Consider the following 21109-nt stretch of genomic DNA (forward strand, 5'->3'; position numbering starts at 1 on the left):
GTGTGTGTGTGTGTGTGTGTGTATGTTTAATCACACATGCACGTAATGTGTGTTTGTATAACGTAGAAAGCAGAAAGCTGTAGTCTGAGAGGAAAAAGTACTGCCTGAAGCGCCTCTCTCTCTCTCTCTCTCTCTCTCTCTCTCTCTCTCTCTCTCTCTCTCTGAACAAATGCCCTGCATGTTCTGACCTATTTACCACAATAAACATACACTCTTCATGATTCTCGTCCTCTGCCTTTGGGACACAGTGGTATGCATGGCATGTACACACTTGGCCTCTATCACATCCTCAATATACACATATGTGATGAAATTAAGATGCCACATGAAGTCATTTAACAGACAGTTAAACTGTTAATTAAAATGAAATTGAAGACAAAATAGCCTCATTCTCCATTCTTTACAAAGATATCAATCCTGCATGTTACATTTAATGATTTAATATATTGCTGAACTTCTTACTGGGTAATAATGTAAATGTGAAACACAGGGCTTTACAGTAAATCCAATTTTATTTTCACATACAACGTTGCCTTTCAGTGATTGTGGTCTCTACTCTTCACAGTTCTCTGTATGAAGGTATTATTGGTGCAAATTATTTGAGCACCTCTAACAGTGGAATTTACATTTACATTAACATTTAGTCATTCAGCAGACGCTTTTATCCAAAGCGACTTACAGGAAGAATAAAAGCAAACAATCAAGGTATAGTGCAATAAGAGCTATTAGTTCATCAATAAGTGCTAGTGACAATTCTTTAAGGAGTAGAATTATCGTGTGGTTTTGTAGTTGTGTACAGTGATTGTGTATGTGATTGTGTATGTGTATCAGTAAATTGGAAGTCACATACTCTATGAGTTGTGTACTACAGGTACACTAATGTGTTTTGCACCAAAAATACTACAACAATAGGAGCAAAAATGTGAGCGTGTCAGTTTTTTAATCTGTGACTTGTAAAATAGGATTTGTGCACCTGTAATTTAGAATTTGTCAATGTGTAACTTTTGTGTTGTATTTGTGGAGGAAAAAAAGTACACCACTCATAGAGTATGTGACTTCATATTTACTGATACACATACACAATCACTGTACACAACTACAGATTCCACTGTTAGAGGTGCTGAAATCTTTTGCACCAATAATACCTTCACATCTCTGTCTCAGGCAATGAGGACACTGCCTTTTATTTCAAAACCACAACTGCAAGGATATTACTAAACTGCCTGTGCATCATCTGAATCATTTGCAAATTCTCATCAATGTTGGCTAATGTCAGCTCCAACAGAAACCCTAACACGCTGCAGTACTGTTTTCCTGCTGGGTGACAGAGCTAGAGAGGTGACAGCAGAAGGTGGAGACGAGTAATGGCCTTCTGTTTCTATGAAAAAAAGGAAAAAGGAAAAAGACACATCTACCCCTTTCTTAGGCAGTTTAATAAATGCATGAAGTCAGTAAGTAATCATGTTAATATATTTTAATCTCATTATTGACCAGAATCATTGTGATTTTTGCCATAGTTGAGCAGTACATTTTGTTGTTGTACTGGTATTTGTCCATTGCTTTAGAAAATTCATTCTATCTTTTGTTGAGGTGACAGGTGACTTAATGTTTAAATTAGATGTCATGATCCAGGAAGATGTGCTTTGAAGTGCGTATCTTCTTCCCAGGGCTAAATAATGGCTTTTTCCTCTATCGATTCAGAACCCTTTTATGTTGTGGCCAGGTTGTATCATATTGCATCATGTCGCTGCGGCTTCTGTAAATGTGACGGTTGTAGTGGTGGTTGTAAATATGTGTCAGAACATGACAGCAGGGGAGACGTTTAACCATTGAAAACCGTTTCCTTGGCAACAGCTATGAAGCAGTGGGCACGACCTTCCTCGGGCTGACACTAAAAAACATGCGTGCCACAGACAAGTTATACTTCAAAGTATCGTACAAATTCTGCCATTAAACCTCTGAAGTCCAGGAGATTTTGGTTAAAATTTGTCCTCATTAATTTCTGTCTCTGTTTAGCATCTTTCAGTCTGTCCTTACATCACATGCATGGCTCCTTTTTCTCCACACAAACTTGGCTATCGGTCAGATTTTTCATTTTATTTTAATTGACAAAGTATGAAGCTGCCAGGAACCCAAAATACAAACAAAAGACACAGGTTCCTTTGGAAATGTACCATTTATACACACAAAACCAGCAGAAAAAATAATAAATAATAAAACTACAAAACAGTCTGCTTGCATATAAATTAAAAATAGTAATAGTTTTCATTGTAGAAAGAAAATTCACATTTTAAAAATGGTATAGAAACATAAATGGCACACTGTGAAAGCTCCTATGATTGAACTTTCAACTGGCTTTCTCAGCTTGTCTACATATCATATATAAATAAAGTTAATACTGTAAATAAAACATGGGTATTTTCAATAAATAGATGAACTCCAGAGGGTTAAATGCATTGGTGTGTGTGTGTATATGTGTATGATTAGTCTTAAAGCCATATTTTCTATACACGAATTGTCACCTACATGTTGTTAAAGCTGGGGTAGGTTAGATTTTGGCGTCATTTGGCAAAAATGTCATAATAATCTTTCATCCTAATGAGATTCAAGTGGTGTGAGAGAAAAGTAGACTCCTACACCTCCTCTCGGCTCTGTTTAAGACCCTCATTTCAGAGAGAGGGTAATCCAGTTGGCTGTTCTACAAATGAAGATGTGAAAACAGATCCCTTTTAGATGGCAAAGGCCTGATTCAATATCAGAAAATCCTGCAGGAAAAGTTTCTATTCCAGCATTGGACTGCCTGCACTGCAAAGCAAGAATTTACTTGGCAAAAATAGATATCAGTAAACGCAACAAAATGTGTATTTGCATCAGAGAAGCGTTTCAGAAAAGTAGAAAAAATTGGCTTGTGCTAAAAGTAGCCATAGGCTCACGGCTGTGTCTTATTAGCAGTGGCTAATCAATTAGCTCATCGTACATCCTTACAGGCCAGCATGTTTTCAAAGAAAACAGATTGTTCATTCTCATAGAATTGCTGGTATATAATAGCAGCTAATGCAGCATCTTCTGTCATCTCGCTAATGCTTTAATAATCCATCCATCCATTTTCCTCCGCTTATCCGGGGCCAGGTCACAGGGGCAGCAGGCTACGCAGGGCATTCCACATATCCCTCTCCCCAGCCACAATGTCCAGCTCCTCTTGGGGGACCCCAAGGCGTTCCCAGGCCAAGAGAGAGATATAATCCCTCCACCGTGATCTGGGTCTTCCCCGGGGCCTCCTACCAGTTGGACGTGCCCTGAAGGAGGATCCTTACCACATGCCCAAACCACCTCAGCTGGCTCCTTTTTACTTTACTTTAATAATGCTTCTGCTAATCGAGCCAAAGGCTCCTGGCTGCGGTCGAGTTCACTGCTGTGGTGCAGCTATGAACTCCTGGCTAGCCACTAGCAACTGGCTAAACTATTAGCAACATTTTCTCAACATCTGTGACACATTTTGCCGACATTGACACTTTTGTTGCTAACGAGAGCCTCAAATCACAGTATGTCATCTCAAAGAGCTTTACAGGCCCACATGTTGCACAGCCGTGAACTCTCTATTAGCAACATTTTCTCGACATCTCTGACACACTTACTCGATATTGACAGTAATTCTTAGAGAGTTCTCATATTTACCGTGTGGAGCCATTGCCTATGCCAATGCTCATCTGGCTGGAGGGGATTTGGACAAGTGGGTGCTGCAGGAGGAGGGCTGTATTTTGAGACTTACTTTTCCAGAAAACTGCATACCACATACTTAATAATTCAGCTCGGATTGCTTCCATAGTATAATTTGTGGCTTCATTTGATGGGTTTGATTTCTGTAATGAGCCCCATGCTGATTTAAATGGCTAATGTTTGTCACTGCACTACAGTTAATACAGCTGGTGCCAATGGCATTTTCTAATGGGGATCCTTTTAAATAAATAAATAACTTGGTGCATTCTCCAGTTTCCTCCCACACAAAGAAAAAAAGATCCAGTCCTCTTTAGCATCACAGGCACATTTCCATTAGGTACTATGGCCAAGATCTGCCCAACTCCACCGGTTAGCGGCTCAGGTAGCTGCTCAGAAAGTACCTGCCTCAGGTAGGTACTTACTGAGGCGATACTGAGTGTCAATTTCGCGTATGCGTGGTTCGCAGACTGGTGCAAAGTGGATGCTGAAGGGTTAACATCTCCTTCTCTGACTGCAGCTGGGAGATACTGCTGTGAGTGGACTGGGCCGCTTGTGAGTGCTTTGGGACGTTGCCTGCTACTCGTTAAGAAGAGCAACGAGTCTCTAATAACATCAGAAAAAGTTGCTACATTTGTCGCTAGTCGCTTTTTTGAAAAAGAGTCGCTAGAGGGGTCTGAATAGCCGCTAAATATATCGACAATGTCGCTAAGTTGGCAACACTACTTGCGTCGATCTGTTGTCACATTTGAACTCCATTGGTTAGCTGCTACATAAGTACCTGTATGGGAACAGAGACCGAGGGGAAAATAGCCAAAACACTCAGCCGCTTTCCAAAAAGTACTCATAAGGTACTCAGTCGCCTCGAGCCACTGTTTTTGAGTCTGTGACAGAGAAGAGTGTAATGTATGTCCGTGTGTTAACGAAGTGTTGAGAGAGTGATGGTGAATATCACAGCCTGTCAGGAGAACTCTTTATTAGATTTGCACACTGCACTCGTCTTTGCCATTATCACCTCACAGACAACATTATCTCCAGTTGTCTGTCTATTGTGCTTAACACTCTCTGAGCGACCATCTATAATACTGTACATCACCAGGGAAATGAGCGAAGCATACACTGGGGTCTGCTGTTAATCCACTTAGTTCACCATGAAGAGTATGAGGAAAAGGGACTAATGCAGTACTGCTCTATATACTGTATGCATCTAAAAATCAGGCTACAGCAACATACAAAATACATTAGCCCACCCAGGCATGATTCAATGTCATTTACATTAGTGTGAGTATAAGGCCTCCAGGGGACAGCAGTACTATAAGTGAAACAATGTCAGCATTTATGTTAATGTCAGCTGATGTCAGAAACATTTTTAGTGAAAGGTGGAGAGAGTGAGGAGCTGACAGCCTTTATTCAGAGATGGGTCAACCTCCTGTGGTGCTAAAGGTCAGAAAATTCACATCTATGAGCCCCAATAATAATGGCAACTTTTACTGACCTTTCAGTCTCAATAGTTGAATATATAACTGTGCCCAAGTGTTCATCATATCTTAATAAGTCAGTCCAGTCTGACAAGAAAGGAAAAAAGAGGAGACATGAGTGAAGAGGTGCTCTAGTCATTAACATAAGCATAAGATTCAATAACTTTTCACATACGGCCCGAGAGGGTACTGAATATTAATTATATATTACAACTCTGTAGATCACACCAAGCTTTTATCATTATCAAATAGTCTGCTGAATCCCAATGAACAAATGAACTATTAAGTCGGTAAGACATCATAAAGTAATGAATACATGTCAATTATTATTTCCTGTCCAGTCCAACATTACTTATTCAATGGCTTCAATGGCAATGCAAAAACATCAAAATGTTACATGTGAAAAGCTAAAACCAATAAATGCTTGGAATGTTTGCTATGAAAACAAGCTTAAACACTGACTTGATGATAGCTTCTAATTATAATTGACTTATTAACTCATCATTTCTGCACCAAGCACAGGAAGAATCTGCTTCAGGAACCATGATTATCTTTTAATGTTATCACATCATAGACCAATTTGGCCACAATTAAACACATTGGCAGGCTCCAGTTTTTTTTTTTTTGTTGTAATTATTTTTATTTGGAAATGTCAGTGAAAATAGAACACAGAATAACACAAAAATGGCTCATAAGAGTTTAATTTAAGAGCCTGATATCTAGCCATTAAGATTATGTTTTTTTATCAAGAAAACCATGTTAAATGGCTAGATATCAGCTCTTAAATTAAACCCTTCTGAGCTATTTTTGTTGTTATCATTATATTTGTCCAAAAAATGTACCTTTAGTTGTAGCAGGCATTAAAATGAACAAGAATTTGAAGAAAACAATGGTCTAATAATTTTTTCCATGACTGTCTTATAGGGGTTTCCTGTAAGAAATTAGACTGAATATGAGCAGGCAGTTTTATACAAGGTTCTGGTTCATGTTCAAAACTGTTTTAACACCGAATCACTATAATTTTCTATTATTTAAGTAATAACCCCAAGAGCCGGTCAGCTAATAGGTGATTCTCATGAAGCCAGTCTAAGTCCGTCTGTGAAGATTATAAGGACATACTTTATTAAACTAAATATATTTCACTTTTATATGAATGAACATGAACAATATAGCCATAATGAGGCACAATTCATTGTTTTCTGCTAAAATAATATTTTCTGTATTTTTGAACATATTTTCGATTCACAAATTCATTAACGTAATGCATCCAGATAAAAATGTCATGGTTTCCCCACACTTATATACAATAAATATTTAATAAACTTTATACAAATAAATATACAATTGTTTAAAAATGTATAATTTAAGCGAATATAATCAAATATAATGGTTTTTAACAATGTATAAGAACAAAATCTGAATGGAAATTTATGAGAAAAAATGGTTTGTTACGGTAATGATAGAATTGTTTGCATTAAAATATGTGTATATTTTAATCAAATTAATAAAACATTTTGGTGATACCAGCTACCCTTGAGCATATTTAAGTGGTTGCCAAGGGGAAAAACAATTGTTGTTTTTCATTCCTATTCAAAAATGTGTTCTGGTAATGAATTGTGTTGCTCAGTGTCTCTCAAAATGTCAGAAAATACATTAAAAATTTTCAAACAGATTATAAATTCATATTAAACAGTGTCTTTAGATCGTATATGTTATAAAGGGTCAAAGAAAATATGTATTCAATGCTCTTGGATTGTTACTATGAGCTTTACCATGTTCATTAGAATCACCCTAATGATCTCAATTCTGTGGTCAACAGATCTGTTAAGGACCTTTTTGTTTCTATATCCCTCCCATTTGGAAAATAATTTAAGGTCCAGCAGATCACTCTTCCTCAGTGTGGCTTTGTTGGGAAAAGAACCTGCTTTCTTCTTCTCACGTTCTCTTTGTCTCTCCCCTTTCAGCGCTTCCCATCTACTTCCTCTCCACACCCCAGCTCTAACCCGTATTCCTTTCTGTGTAATCAATAGTCCTTATCACTGAAGCTGTGTGTGTGTGTGTGTGTGTGTGTGTGTGTGTGTGTGTGTGTGTGTGCCAACCACTTCTTACCATCGGCCGATATCTCCTTCCCTCTCTAAGCCTTTATCTTTTTTTCTCATTCTCCTCAAAGTATCTCAGCAGCATCCATTAAAACGCTCTGATACAATACTCCCACCAATCTATAAATAAAAAACTTCCATTACACTAAATGGATATGGGTATATTTTCTGCTCATATCTCCTGCTCCCACATCTCTCTCTCTCTGACTACATGATAGCTTCAAACACCAATAATGTCTAAATGTATGCTGTGTGGAAAAAAATGTGACCTCACTTACACTGCCTCCCACTTGGCAACGAACATAACATTAAGGCACTTGCCAGCCAATCAGAAGAAGAGATTCTCAGTGGTCATGTTGTAAAAGTGAATAAGTCATGAGGTCACAGCCCTTTCTTCACTGTCTCTCTATTCATGCTTGATGGTAGAATGGATTAATTCAGTTTAACTTCAGCCAGGGAGCTGCCCTGCAAGGCCGATGAGATAATTCTCTGAACTGTGTTATTAAGGATTACTTGATTTATAATTCTACATTAAAAAATAATGCTCTACTTCCAGGGATATTCCATTACATAATTGAACAGAGTCATCTCGCCCACCGGCTTCCCTTCTCAATTCTTACCAAGTGGCTACTTAACATGGTGACTTAGCATCCATATGGATTTTGTCCACAAAAAAGGCCTGAGGGCCTTTATTCACAGTACACTGCAAAAAAGGTGTGTCTAAAAACCAGATAAAAACACTAAATCTGAGGGAAATGATCTTGCTGCACGGACAGATAATTTCACTTGACAATATTTCTTAAATTAAGATTATTAAATCTAGAAATAAGCATGTTGAACGCTTAAAATAAGAAATTAACTCTTAAAACAAGATAAATTAAAGCTGCAAGCAGCTTTGAACTGGCCCGAAAAAAAAACATTATATTTAGAAGTGTTAAATAATTTTTCTTGTTTTAAGAGTTAATTCCTTATTTTGAGTGTTCAACATGCTTATTTCTAGATTTAATAATCTTAATTTAAGAAATCTCGTCAAGTGAAATTATCTGTCCATGCAGCAAGATCATTTCCCTCAGATTTAGTGTTTTTATCTTGTTTTTAGACACACCTTTTTTGCAGTGTACTGTGATGAAATCAGGGGAATAAATATATGGGGATGAATATTGGCAATACTTGTTCTGACAGTATTGGTCTGACCTCTGACCTCCTATAGAGCCAATAAGCCCACTGCAGTCACTAGAGCAGCACATTCACGATCATTATTAATGGCAGTAATCCAGTGGGCTGGTGTCACATTCTGCTTGTTATGTATTTACTGATGCACCCACCTGAGCCATAACATACATCATTACACTGTAACACAAAGTTGATTATGGCAAAACAAATGTGCCCATTTTCAAATAATAACATTCCTAATCTGTACCGCAAAAAAGGTGTGTCTAAAAACAAGATAAAAACACTAAATCTGAGGGAAATGATCTTGCTGCATGGACAGATAATTTCACTTGACAAGATTTCTTAAATTAAGATTATTAAATCTAGAAATAAGCATGTTGAACGCTTAAAATAAGAAATTAACTCTTAAAACAAGATAAATTATCTAACACTTCTAAATCTAAAGTTTTTTTTATCTTGGTAAGAAACAAATAATTGTCAGTGCACTCTGCTCGGGCCATTTCATAACCGTTAATTTCTTATTTTAACCGTTCAACATGCTTATTTCTAGATTTAAAGGAACACTCCACCGTTTTTTCATATTAAAACATGTTATTCGGTCAAGTAACACAAGTTGATACAGACCTCTTGCGTCTCAATGCGTGCACTCAATCGCCCTGGCGCGCAGCGCCACTTGGCTAGCACTTAGCTTAGCCCAGTTCATTCATTAGGATCCAAACAGATGGACAGTTAGAAGCGACCAAACTCCTCCACGTTTTCCCTATTTAAATACAGCTACACGAGTAGTTAAACGACCAAGTATGGCGACACAAAATAAAACGTGGCGCTTTTCTAAGCGGATAAAAAGGATAACTATAATGTATGACGGAATAGCACTTGGGAGCACTTCGACTCTGCGCAGTAATATCATCACTCCTGAAAAAATCTTCTCCGCCTCCCTCTCTGTGAAACATGACGGCACTATATACCTTCTGCTTGTTATCGCAACCCTTTACGATGCACGTTATAACCATGATTGTTCACAAATATCTTCCTACAACCTGATACTTCGTCAGCTCTGCTCGAACTACTACTCCTGGTGCAGCTCACGTTGGTTCTGTTGACGGAAGTGAGAGGGAGAGGGAGAGGGAGGGGGAGAAGACTTTTTCAGGAGTGATGATATTACTGCGCCGAGTCGAAGTGCTCCCAAGTGCTATTCCGCCATACATTATAGTTATCCTTTTTATCCGCTTAGAAAAGCGCCACGTTTTATTTTGTGTCGCCATACTTGGTCGTTTAACTACTCGTGTAGCTGTATTTAAATAGGGAAAACGTGGAGGAGTTTGGTCGCTTCTAACTGTCCATCTGTTTGGATCCTAATGAATGAACTGGGCTAAGCTAAGTGCTAGCCAAGTGGCGCCGCGCGCCAGGGCGATTGAGTGCACGCATTGAGACGCAAGAGGTCTGTATCAACTCGTCTTACTTGACCGAATAACATGTTTTAATATGAAAAAACGGTGGAGTGTTCCTTTAACAATCTGAATTTAAGAAATCTTGTCAAGTTAAATTATCTGTCCATGCAGCAAGATCATTTCCCTCAGATTTAGTGTTCTTATCTTGTTTTCAGACACACCTTTTCCATTCCATTCCTTGCACTTTTGCTCATGTTTTTTTTTATTTTTGGCTTAAAAAAGACAATTCTCAAAAATCTTCAATCCAGAATATCTCTATATCCACTACTTCAGCATGTTAGGGTAATTAAACTAGAAGTGGATTGCTGGTGATTTACACTCTGTGTCTGTCTTTGTGTGTGTGTGCAGCTACCTAGACAGCCTAGATCGGATTGGTGCATCAGACTACCAGCCCACAGAGCAGGACATCCTGAGGACCCGAGTGAAGACCACGGGCATCGTCGAGACACACTTTACCTTCAAAAACCTCCACTTCAGGTCAGCACTAACCTATGACGGTGACATTTCTTTCTCCAGTGCTCATCTCTCTGTCTGCTCCTCTTACAGTAGGAGCTCCAGACTGTAATTAACAAGATGAAATGCTTTAAACAAGTGTCTATATTTATGATTGTCTGTCTTTTTAATGAGATCTGATTCAATTAGAGCAAGGAGCTGTGGGAATGATGACAAAGAGGAGGGGTGTGCTGGGATGGTAGGAGGGAAGGCAAGAGAAGAGAGGGAGGTTTTTCCTGACTTTTACTTTAATTACCATATTTCTGCCCTCTTGTGTGCATTAGCATATATGTACACATAAAAAGCATTGGTTAGGCACAGAGTGGCGGTAGCCCCCTGGAGTCCAGGAAAGTGCAGGCACACACCTTTTTCATTATGTCACAATGTAAAAATGAAGCAATGCTGAGCTCTGCCGTTAGCTTCACTCTACAGTACTAGCTTGAAACTCCAAGCCTGGTTCTGTTTGATGATGTTAGGCAGAGTAAAACTGGAGATAAGGACAAATATATTTTGTCTTGAAATATAGAACCAGATGTTCTCCTTATTTTACCTCTTATGTGTTATACCGTATTTCTTCAAATAGTAGCCGGGGCTTCGATTAATAAAAAATCAGTTTGGGACCCGGCTAATAATAGGGGCAGGCTATTATTTGAAGGAGGCTTTTATTTAAAAAAGAAAATCAGAGCAGCTCTGACCGGCACTTTTTAGAGTGTTTTACACAGCGCATTGTAGCCAGTTACCCGGATGTCGGCCATATTGGAAGTACATGGATGTAAACAAACAATGAACAGCACGCTGGATGTTCATTTTAAGCAGGATTTAAAATGTCTAAACGACTAAAAAGCCCAGAAGAACGTACGTAAACTGCTCAACTTTACAAAGAATGACTAGGACAGCGGGAGAAACAACCATATTTACCTACAGTACTAACTCGTGTGGCCAAACTTCAAAATACAGGTGTTGTGTGTAAATCTGTTACCGTCAAATGATGTTTCCTGAATGGTGTTCTCCGTAGCATCACCTCCACGGTTGGAGTTAGGATTTCAGTTTACGGTTAGGCCTTGTAGAGAGAACTGTTTGGGGTTAAGGTAAACTTGGGCTCATGTTAACAACTTAAAGGAGGACTGGTTGGGGTCAGGGGTCAGGTTGGTGCAGGTTAAGGTAAGGGGGACACATATCGACGGGGGAACAGACTTTGACATAACACTGGTAAGACACCCGGCTTATAAAAGAGGCCGGCTTTTATTTACTAAAAATTGTTTTTGCACCTGGTTACTAAATAGCCGGTCATTAATAGGGGCCTGGCTTTAAATTGAGGAAAATCCGGTATTTGCAACCTGTGTTCACATCTGCAACATTTAAAATTATTCACTGAGCATGATTGTGTTTTGAAAGTTAAAAAAAACAGTCATTGTTTTCAAAAAAGCAGATTTTATGCTGTTTGTTGTTTGGTTAGTGTTAATCCTGTAAGTCAAGGTGAAGAAAACAAAAACAATTAGCAAGTCATATAGGTGAGCTTGTGCTGAAAAAAGTACACACCAACATTTATTTTCTTAAGTTCAGAAAAAAAATTGGAGCTTAATTGCAGACTTTCCTGCAACTGCATATAACCGTTTTTAGCTTTAGTCATTTTAATCAGCATTTTTACTCATTAATTTATTAGTGGTCGACCGATACGGGTTTTTTAAGGCCGATACCGATTATTTTGACATCAGTCTTAACTGATCCCCGATATGTGCTGCCGATTTTTTTGGGCCGATTCTTGAAGCCGATATTGCCTTTTCTCCCTCCATTTACATGATAAAAATGACACAATGATAACAAATGTTACACAAGTCTCAATTTAAACCAAAAAAGAAACATTGATTAACAAAACAAACAAAACATATTAACAGTTTGATAGCAAACAATATGTATGCTGTTCTAGGCCTCGAGTTGGTGGCGCCTCAGATGATCCACATATTTGATGTGTTTTTCTTTTTTCCGGTATCAGCAGCAGCTCACCAGAGAATGGCAGATGTTGCACCGAGCCTTGCCTGCTGTTGGCTCAGTGAAATGGGATAATAGATCGGAGAACGCAGACATGTATCGGCCGATGCCGATACAAGTAAAAGACGCAAATATCGGTCGATATATCAGCCGGCCGATATATCGGTCGGTTATTTTTTATAAATTCTCAATGTGGGACAACAGGGATATTAGTCTCCTAATACAGTAGTTCTCAACCTTTTTGAGTCACGACCCTCAATTTAACATGCATGTTGTCCCCGCTCACTGAACACAATCTCACTATTCAGATCAGACAAACTCAGTTGATACGACGAATTTTGGACAAATAATGTAGCAGACAACAACTAAAACACCTCTCTGTCTGTGCATTTATTTATATTTTTTTATATTTTATGACACAAAATGATCAGAAAAAGACACAAAATGACCAAAAAATGACCACAATAAGACACAAATTGACCAAAAAAGACACAAAATGGCTCAAAAAAGAAACAAAATGACCAAAAAAAGACACAAAATGACAAAAAAAGACACAAAATGACCAAAAAAGGAAACAAAATGACCAAAAAAGACACAAAATGACCAAAATACAGAAACAAGTAAAAAACGCAAATATCGGCCCGATATATCGGTCGATCACTATCATTTATCTTGTATTTTTAATTGGTATTTCTGAACTGTTTGTAACTGTACTTGTCGTCACTGTAAATCAGTATAAAATGTTATATAAAAGTATTCCAGAATGGACAAAATAGTCCAAGACTCCAAAGGGTTAACAAGCTGTAGGCACCAATTGATTTTTGTAGACGCACACAATCACACTTCAAATGAAGTTTATTTCACTTTCCGTCCCAATCTTACTCATAAACACACATTATACAGTATGTTGTGTGTGTTCAGATAGCTAGGCACACACTCCATTAAAACATGCAGAGAAATTCTAGTTGTGCTGAATGATGCTTTCTACTGTAACTCTTGCAGTTGAGTAGGCGGTGTGCTGGGTGTGTTTTGTAGAGAAGTCTAAATATTGTCAGCTCAATTGCTATTACTGGCAGTCAGGCAGTGTGTGGGAGACTCCAGTGTTCCTGTACTGGGTGTAACCCATCAACCTACCTACCATTATTCCCATCACATGTGGAACAGGGTTCACTTCACTTTAGTTTCTCTGCTCTGTGGTTCATCTAGTGTACTCTGTACTGAAAAGCCACAAAAATACAACTCATATATGAGAGCAGTCATTCTGAGCTCATGAAGACATGGAATTAACTCCTTACTTGTATGGGAAAGGTTCATCTCATATATACAGCGTATTAACTGTTTCTTTCATGATTATCTAGTGTACTTGTTGTTGTTTTTTTGACAGTTTCTGCATTACTGCATTCCTCAGAAAGTCACAGATTTGTGTTCGATGTAGCAAAAACACTGATTTTTGTTTTTTCCACTGTTACCTGTCTATGCAGTATAAAACAAAAGAGCCAGCACATCCTTTCTGAACATCCCACACCTTAAGAAAGGTTAAGTTGTCTGCATAATTACAGATGCGGAGGAGAGATCAAAGAATAGTTAGCCTTGTTTCCCTTCACATCACTTTTTTTTTGGGCTTGTTTTGAAGTATCGCATTATAAAATCTGTACGAAAACAGAAGAAACTTTGATAAAGATCCTTGAACTCTCTCTCCATTTTACTATCATATACAGGTTGGATGTGAGATGGTTAACCCGCTATTATGTCCTAAGTCTAAAAAAAAAAAAATTAACCCAAAAGAAACTAAGGAAACCTCAAATCTGATCTTGAAAATTATTTTTCAAAACACAGAATTTTAAATATTGCAAATATTAATACAGGTTGCATATTTAACATATAATATGTAAAAAGAGGATAATATCTAGTTCAATATTTTATACTAAATATATTTGACAATATCTCTGGTTTTACTTGGCTGATTATCATCAAAAAAAAAATCTGGCATGGAGTTTCAAGCAAGAACTTCAGAGGTAAGCTGATGGCAAGACTCAATGTTGCCTCAATTTTATGTCTTCATGCCATGAAGAAGTAATGTGCCGGTGCTTTCATGGACTCTAGAGGGTTATAGCAACCTTTACTTCTTCTACTCTGTTCATTGGCAGATAAAAGCCATGCATAGGTAAGGCTGGGAGATATACTGATATCTAATGGAAACATATAAATAGACGGTTGCCTTTAAAGTTGTAATAAAATATTTTTTTTTTACCTCTTTCCATGAAATTTTCGTGACAATGTGATTTATTATTGACAGATAAAGTGTATATCTTTTTAAAACTTTATTAATCAATTTCTTCTAAACGTATCACAATGAAAATTAAACCACAATTAACAGAGGATTGTGTCTGAAAACAAAATTGTTCCAACTTTATGGACAACCGTATATATAGATGTATAGAAATGAGAAAAAGAAAAAGCGGCACTGTGTTATTAACATTGAGTAAGGAGCATACAAACATAGGCTTTTTACTATGTGGTTGTTTTATATAGACTATTTACTGATTAAATTCCCAGAAAACATGCTTATAAGATGATATATCTCATTATCGAGACATGGAATGACCTATATTAGGATTTATGTTTTGGTGGTATCGCCCAGCCCTATGTGAGCCTCAAACTCCTACTCCTGACGTAAATATGCCATGGTCTAGTTTTCTGGCTGTGAACCAGTTCATGGATATGCGCTTTATTTACATTTATTTATTTTCGAAAGATAGCTTAACATTTATTTCACAATTCAATGCAAACATGGTCCAAAATCGGCCCAAAAAAGGATCATTCCAGATCAATATAAATGCACCTCTAGACTGTGAAACATCCAAGATTGTGTAGGTTTTGTTTCATGTCCCACTGTGCAAGATGGCTTCAAATAAACACTGATATTGTCATAATCACAGGCTGTATTTGGTAGCGAAAGCTTTAAAATTTGCCGTCAGTGGACAACCTAGGCAGTGGTGGTATTCAGATCCCTTACTTAAGTAAAAGTACTAATACCACATTGTGAAATTACTCCACTACAAGTAAAAGTCCTGCAAGTTTACTGAAGCAAAAGTACAAAAGTATACAAAGTGTACCTAAAGTATCAAAAGTACTCGTTATGCAGAATGGACCCACTCAGATTGTTTTATATGTTCTAAATATATTATGAGATTATTATTGTTGATGCATTTATGTAAGCAGCATTTCATTTAATCAAGATAGGGCTCATTTTAACTACTGAATATATTGCTTTGAGGTATAATTATTCATTCAAATCACTTTAAATGTATATTTTATGTTAAATCGGAAAAGCCTAAAAAGTAACTAAAGCTGTCAGCTAAATGTAGTGGACTAAAAAGTACAATATTTGCCTCTAAATGTGGTGGAGTAGCAGTACAAAGTAACATAAAATTGACTTTTCTTATTCACGTAAAGTACCTCACAATTGTACTGAAGTACAGTACTTGAGTAAATGTACTTAGTTACATTCTACCACTGAACCTCAGTAAGATTTGACCACTTTGCTTTCTCAATTGTCAGCTTTCTCCATAGACAACCCTCAATTGTCCAGCACAAAGGTACCTTTAAACCATCCAATGAATAACATTTATAATAGATTGAAATCCAGGATTTATAAGATCTCATGTCTTGTTCATATTTTAGACCATGAAAAGCTCATTGAATGAATGCATGCTTTATTTCGGTTAAAAAAACAAAAATAAAATCATGTTTTTACAAAAAAATCCATCAGACAGCAACAGAAGGACTAGGCTGAAGCCCCAAGGCTTATTTCTGCCTCTCCTGTACCATCTTACATTAACTGGATAATTAACATCGTTACAAAACACATGATAGCTTAAACTGAAAAATCAATCAATGAGCTTAAACTGAAAAATCAATCAATGAGTCAATCAAATTTCATTGTAACCTTTGATAATTTTAGAATTTAAAGTCTTCTTGAAAACCAACATTGAATTACACTTTATCTTTATTTCACCATTTAGTCCATTCCATAATTTTACACCCAAAACTGACACACATCTGTACTTTAGATTAGTTCTGAGTTTAGTTCTCTTTGTGAGTTTCAAACATTAGCAACCCCCTTAAGTTATAAATCCCCTGCCTTAGTTTAAACATTTTTTAATACAAACAGGAATTGACATGTTGAACCACTTGAAAACATAATTTCTAATGTTTTTGAATATACAATGTCAAAAAATTTTAATGTGTGTGATCTTATAAAAAGCTGATTTGTAGAATCACAATATTCAACTTCATCTATTATCCTAATAGCTTTTTTCTGCAGCTTAATTATTGGATCTAGGTTTGTTTTATATGCATTTCCCCAAATTTCAACACAGTATGCCTCAGTCTCTTTAAACTACTTATGGAGGCTACATTTGGGTATAGGAATAATCAGTCAGCGGTTATCAGATCATTGTAAGAAATAGAAGCAGTTTATGGACGAGGAAGAGGACCAGACTTGTCACAACTAAAAGTAATGTGCCACAGCTGGAAGAGTGAGCCATCAGAAAAACAGAAACCAGAAATAGGCCCAGTTTATAAATGGACCAACAGTCCAAACTGAGAGTGTAAAGAAGCTGCTGGGCTTCAGAAGACACTGTCTTAAGTGTTAGAGTGTGTACACATCTATTTATTCCTGGCTGTCTCCCTGTCCATCAGGCTGTTTGATGTGGGAGGTCAGAGGTCGGAGAGGAAGAAGTGGATCCACTGTTTTGAGGATGTCACAGCTATCATTTTCTGTGTGGCGCTCAGCGGATACGACCAGGTGCTGCATGAGGACGAGACCACGGTAAGACAGACAGATGTTTCTATATATATTCTCCCCCACTCTGTCTCTCTATCTTTGTCTCGCTGACGCTTTCTTTGTGGCCCTATGACCAATCTGTAAATATTGGAACTCACCTTTTAAGCAAACTATGTCAAATAGCATCAGTCAAGTTATTTTTTATATATTCTCAATGTGGGACAACAGGGATATTAGTCCCCTAATACAGTAGTTCTCAACCTTTTTGAGTCACGACCCCCAATTTAACATGCATGTTGTCCCCGCTCACTGAACACAATCTCACTGTTCAGATCAGACAAACTCAGTTGATACAACGAATTTTGGACAAATAATGTAGCAGACAACAACTAAAACACCTCTCTGTCTGTGCATTTATATATGTTTTTTTATATTTTTGTGACACAAATTGATCAGAAAAGACACAAAAAGACACAAATTGACCAAAAAAGACACAAATTGACCAAAAAAGACACAAATTGACCAAAAAAGACACAAAATGGCCCAAAAAAGAAACAAAATTACCAAAAAAAGACACAGAATGATCAAAAAAGACACAAAATGACAAAAAGACACAAAATGACAAAAAAAGACACAAAATGGCAAAAAGGACACAAAATGACCAAAAAAAGACACAAATTGACCAAAAAAAGACACAAAATGGCCCAAAAAAAGACACAAAATGACCAAAGAAGACACAAAATGACAAAAAAGACACAAAATGACCAAAAAAAGACACAAAATGGCCCAAAAAAAAGAAACAAAATGACCCAAAAAAGACACAGAATGACCAAAATGACAAAAAAAGGACACAAAATTACCAAAAAAAGACACAGAATGATCAAAAAAGACACAAAATGACAAAAAAGACACAAAATTACCAAAAAAGACACAAAATGGCAAAAAAGACACAAAATGACCAAAAAAAGACACAAAATGACCAAAAAAAGACATTAAATGACCAAAAAAAGACACAAATTGACCAAAAAAAGACACAAAATGGCCCAAAAAAAGACACAAAATGACCAAAGAAGACACAAAATGACAAAAAAGACACAAAATGACCAAAAAAAGACACAAAATGGCCCAAAAAAAGAAACAAAATGACCCAAAAAAGACACAGAATGATCAAAAAAGACACAAAATGACCAAAAAAGACACAAAATGGCCCAAAAAAGAAACAAAATGACCAAAAAAAGACACAGTATGATCAAAAAAGACACAAAATGACCAAAAAAGAAACAAAATGAGCAAAAAAAAGACACAGAATGACCAAAATGACAAAAAAAAGGACACAAAATGACCAAAAAAAAGGACTCAAAATGATAAAAAAAAAAAAAAAAGGACACAAAATGATTTTTTTTAAAAAGACACAAAATGACAAAAAAAAAGACACAAAATGACTAAAAAAGACACAAAATTACCCCCAAAAAAAGAGATTAAAACACATTAACACAGTGGAGACCAGAAATCATCTCGCGACCCAAATTGGGGTCGGGACCCCAAGGTTGAGAATAGCTGCCCTAGTACATTGTGACACAGGCTATATAACAGGTAGTTGAGATGGAGCACATGTTGTTCTATATGTAGAACTGATGTCTAAGCTGACATTAAGCACTCAGTGTGTGTAAAAGCTTGAGACAGGAAGGGATAAATGTCTGTGGTGCTCTTTGATGAGCTGCTAAACAAATTAAAGCATGGACGTCTTAAAATGTTTATTTACATTTTATATATATAAATGTTTTAGAATTGACAGGACTTAAAAACTGCTCTCCCTTTTGCTCTATATAAATATCACTGAAGCAGCGGCAGTCATTTGCCTTTTTACTTTCCATTTCACCAAAACTCAGCGTGTATTTCTATGGAGTTTCCTTTGGAACTCTGTACGTTAAATCCTCCCAGCATCTAAACAAATTAACTGAATATCGCAGACGGCTACATTCAAAATACTTGTTGGACCTGTTTGCTTAACAAAACACACACTGTTGGATGGTTCCATGCAAAACACGAGGCGAGACACAAGGACTATATGCAAATTATTCTTCTCGGCATTGACACGGCAAACCAATGTATTCTGACCAGAGCAAATGGCCTGTCTCAAATATTGGAGAGAACATTGACAGGAAATGAGGTATAAGTTGCTCCATAGGCAAATTATTATTACTGTAGATTCTGAATTATACAGTATTGACAGAAATTGTCCCTGAAGAATTTGCAGTGCCTCATTCACTTTACTACAATAAATAAAACTGAACTTAAATATAAGACACAAAATGACCAAAAAAGACACAAATTGATCAAAAAAGACACAAAATGACCAAAAAAAGACACAAAATGACAAAAAGACACAAAATTACAAAAAAGACACAAAATTACCAACAAGACACAAAATTACAAAAAAAAGACACAAAATTACAAAAAAAAACAAACACACAAAATGATACAAAAAAGAAACAAAATGACCAAAAAAAGACACAAAATGACCAAAAAAAAGACACAAAATGACCAAAAATCAATAAATAAAAACTTCTACAGGACTACTTTTTTCTTTTTTACCCTACCGTAATTTTTTTACCCTATCTTAATGCCGTCCATCCCATTCTCATGAGCACAATATCTCAGGAACACCCTGAATGAATTTCACTTAGCACAATAATGAAGTCATTACAGTTCGATGGTCAAAAATCAAGGTTCAGGGTCTCTGTAACCTCAATTCCTTCCCATTCTTGTGAATACAGCGATTTTCTTCAAATTTGGCTCAATCAGACTCAACGATGAACTGATTTTGGTTGTAAAGATCAAAGTCTCTGTGATGTCTTAATGTTCTACAAAAACGCTCTTCTGGCCATTATTCAACACCATAACTTACCAACAGAAGGGGAGATCGTGACCATGTTTCACATTTGGTCAGACACTGAACTGCTAGCACTAATCTCTGGTGTTCATCTTGAAATTGTGCTGATTGATCAATCCTTTGTCGGGTTGAAGCCTCCACCTTTTATAATATGTTTGCTTTGTCTGCTGTCATGGCAACACATGAGTCTGGACAAACATAAATGCAAATTGGCTGTTTGGTGGAGGCGTACAACCGAGAAGTAGAGCTAGGCAATACCTACATTTTATGAATTAATTTGAATTTAGGATTTAGGACAATGTTCAAGAATGAGAATAGAGTTTCACTTTAATTTGGGTAATTATGGAGTGGAACCACCACTGCTTTGCTTAGCTCCAGTGGTTCATAGTGTTCTTCAGACTCAAGCACAGCGCGATGATTAACTTAATATTTTCTGACAGATTGATTATCAATGATGGAAAACTCTGAAGGAATAAATCTCAAGTAAAACATGAATGGATAAAATGGAGTAAATTAACAGGGAGTGTAAAACATATTACCACAGGGAACATGTTTTATTTACTCCTTAATAAATGAAGAAATCCCACTTTGTGAAGGACTTTATTCTTTAATTTGGGGTTGCAGGAAAAAAGATAGCCTGTAACTGATGATTTTATTACTCAAAATCAAGCATTTTTACAGTATCAATTCAGAGTATTGTCCAAAAGTGACTTTTGCGTTGTTGTGGTAATGTTAATCATTTTTATCCTTAGAATAACAAGAGAACATATTTAAATCATTCTTTAATCTTCTGTTAGTTTTCAAGAGAGAAAAACGGGTACAAATCATATTATTTTTAGTCTATATTGCCCAGCCCAAGAATTACGCAGTTATTTGAGTTTTGCACAGAAAAACTGTGAGTGTGTTATTTATTATTAGTTAGTTAGTTATTATAAGCCCCTGGCGTGGTAAAACAAAGGAACCATGCAGACCTATCTGTTATTTGGTTAAAATAAGGCTCTGGGAAGTGTAAAACCCGCTAACAGCAGAGA

The 21109-nt window shown here is 36.7% G+C and overlaps 1 protein-coding gene across 3 annotated transcripts in view; it reads left to right on the plus strand.

The window, feature by feature from the left end:
* Nucleotides 1–21109, plus strand: part of LOC131972876 (guanine nucleotide-binding protein G(o) subunit alpha) — a 150141-nt gene that overhangs the window by 102338 nt on the left and 26694 nt on the right. For all 3 annotated transcript variants that reach the window (XM_059334655.1, XM_059334653.1, XM_059334654.1), the window contains 2 exons: nt 10264–10392; nt 17101–17230. In XM_059334655.1, coding sequence (XP_059190638.1) covers nt 10264–10392; nt 17101–17230 — 259 coding nt within the window. The remainder of the gene's footprint in view (nt 1–10263; nt 10393–17100; nt 17231–21109) is intronic.

This window comes from Centropristis striata, chromosome 6 (assembly GCF_030273125.1).
Source record: "Centropristis striata isolate RG_2023a ecotype Rhode Island chromosome 6, C.striata_1.0, whole genome shotgun sequence".
Taxonomy (NCBI): domain Eukaryota; kingdom Metazoa; phylum Chordata; class Actinopteri; order Perciformes; family Serranidae; genus Centropristis; species Centropristis striata.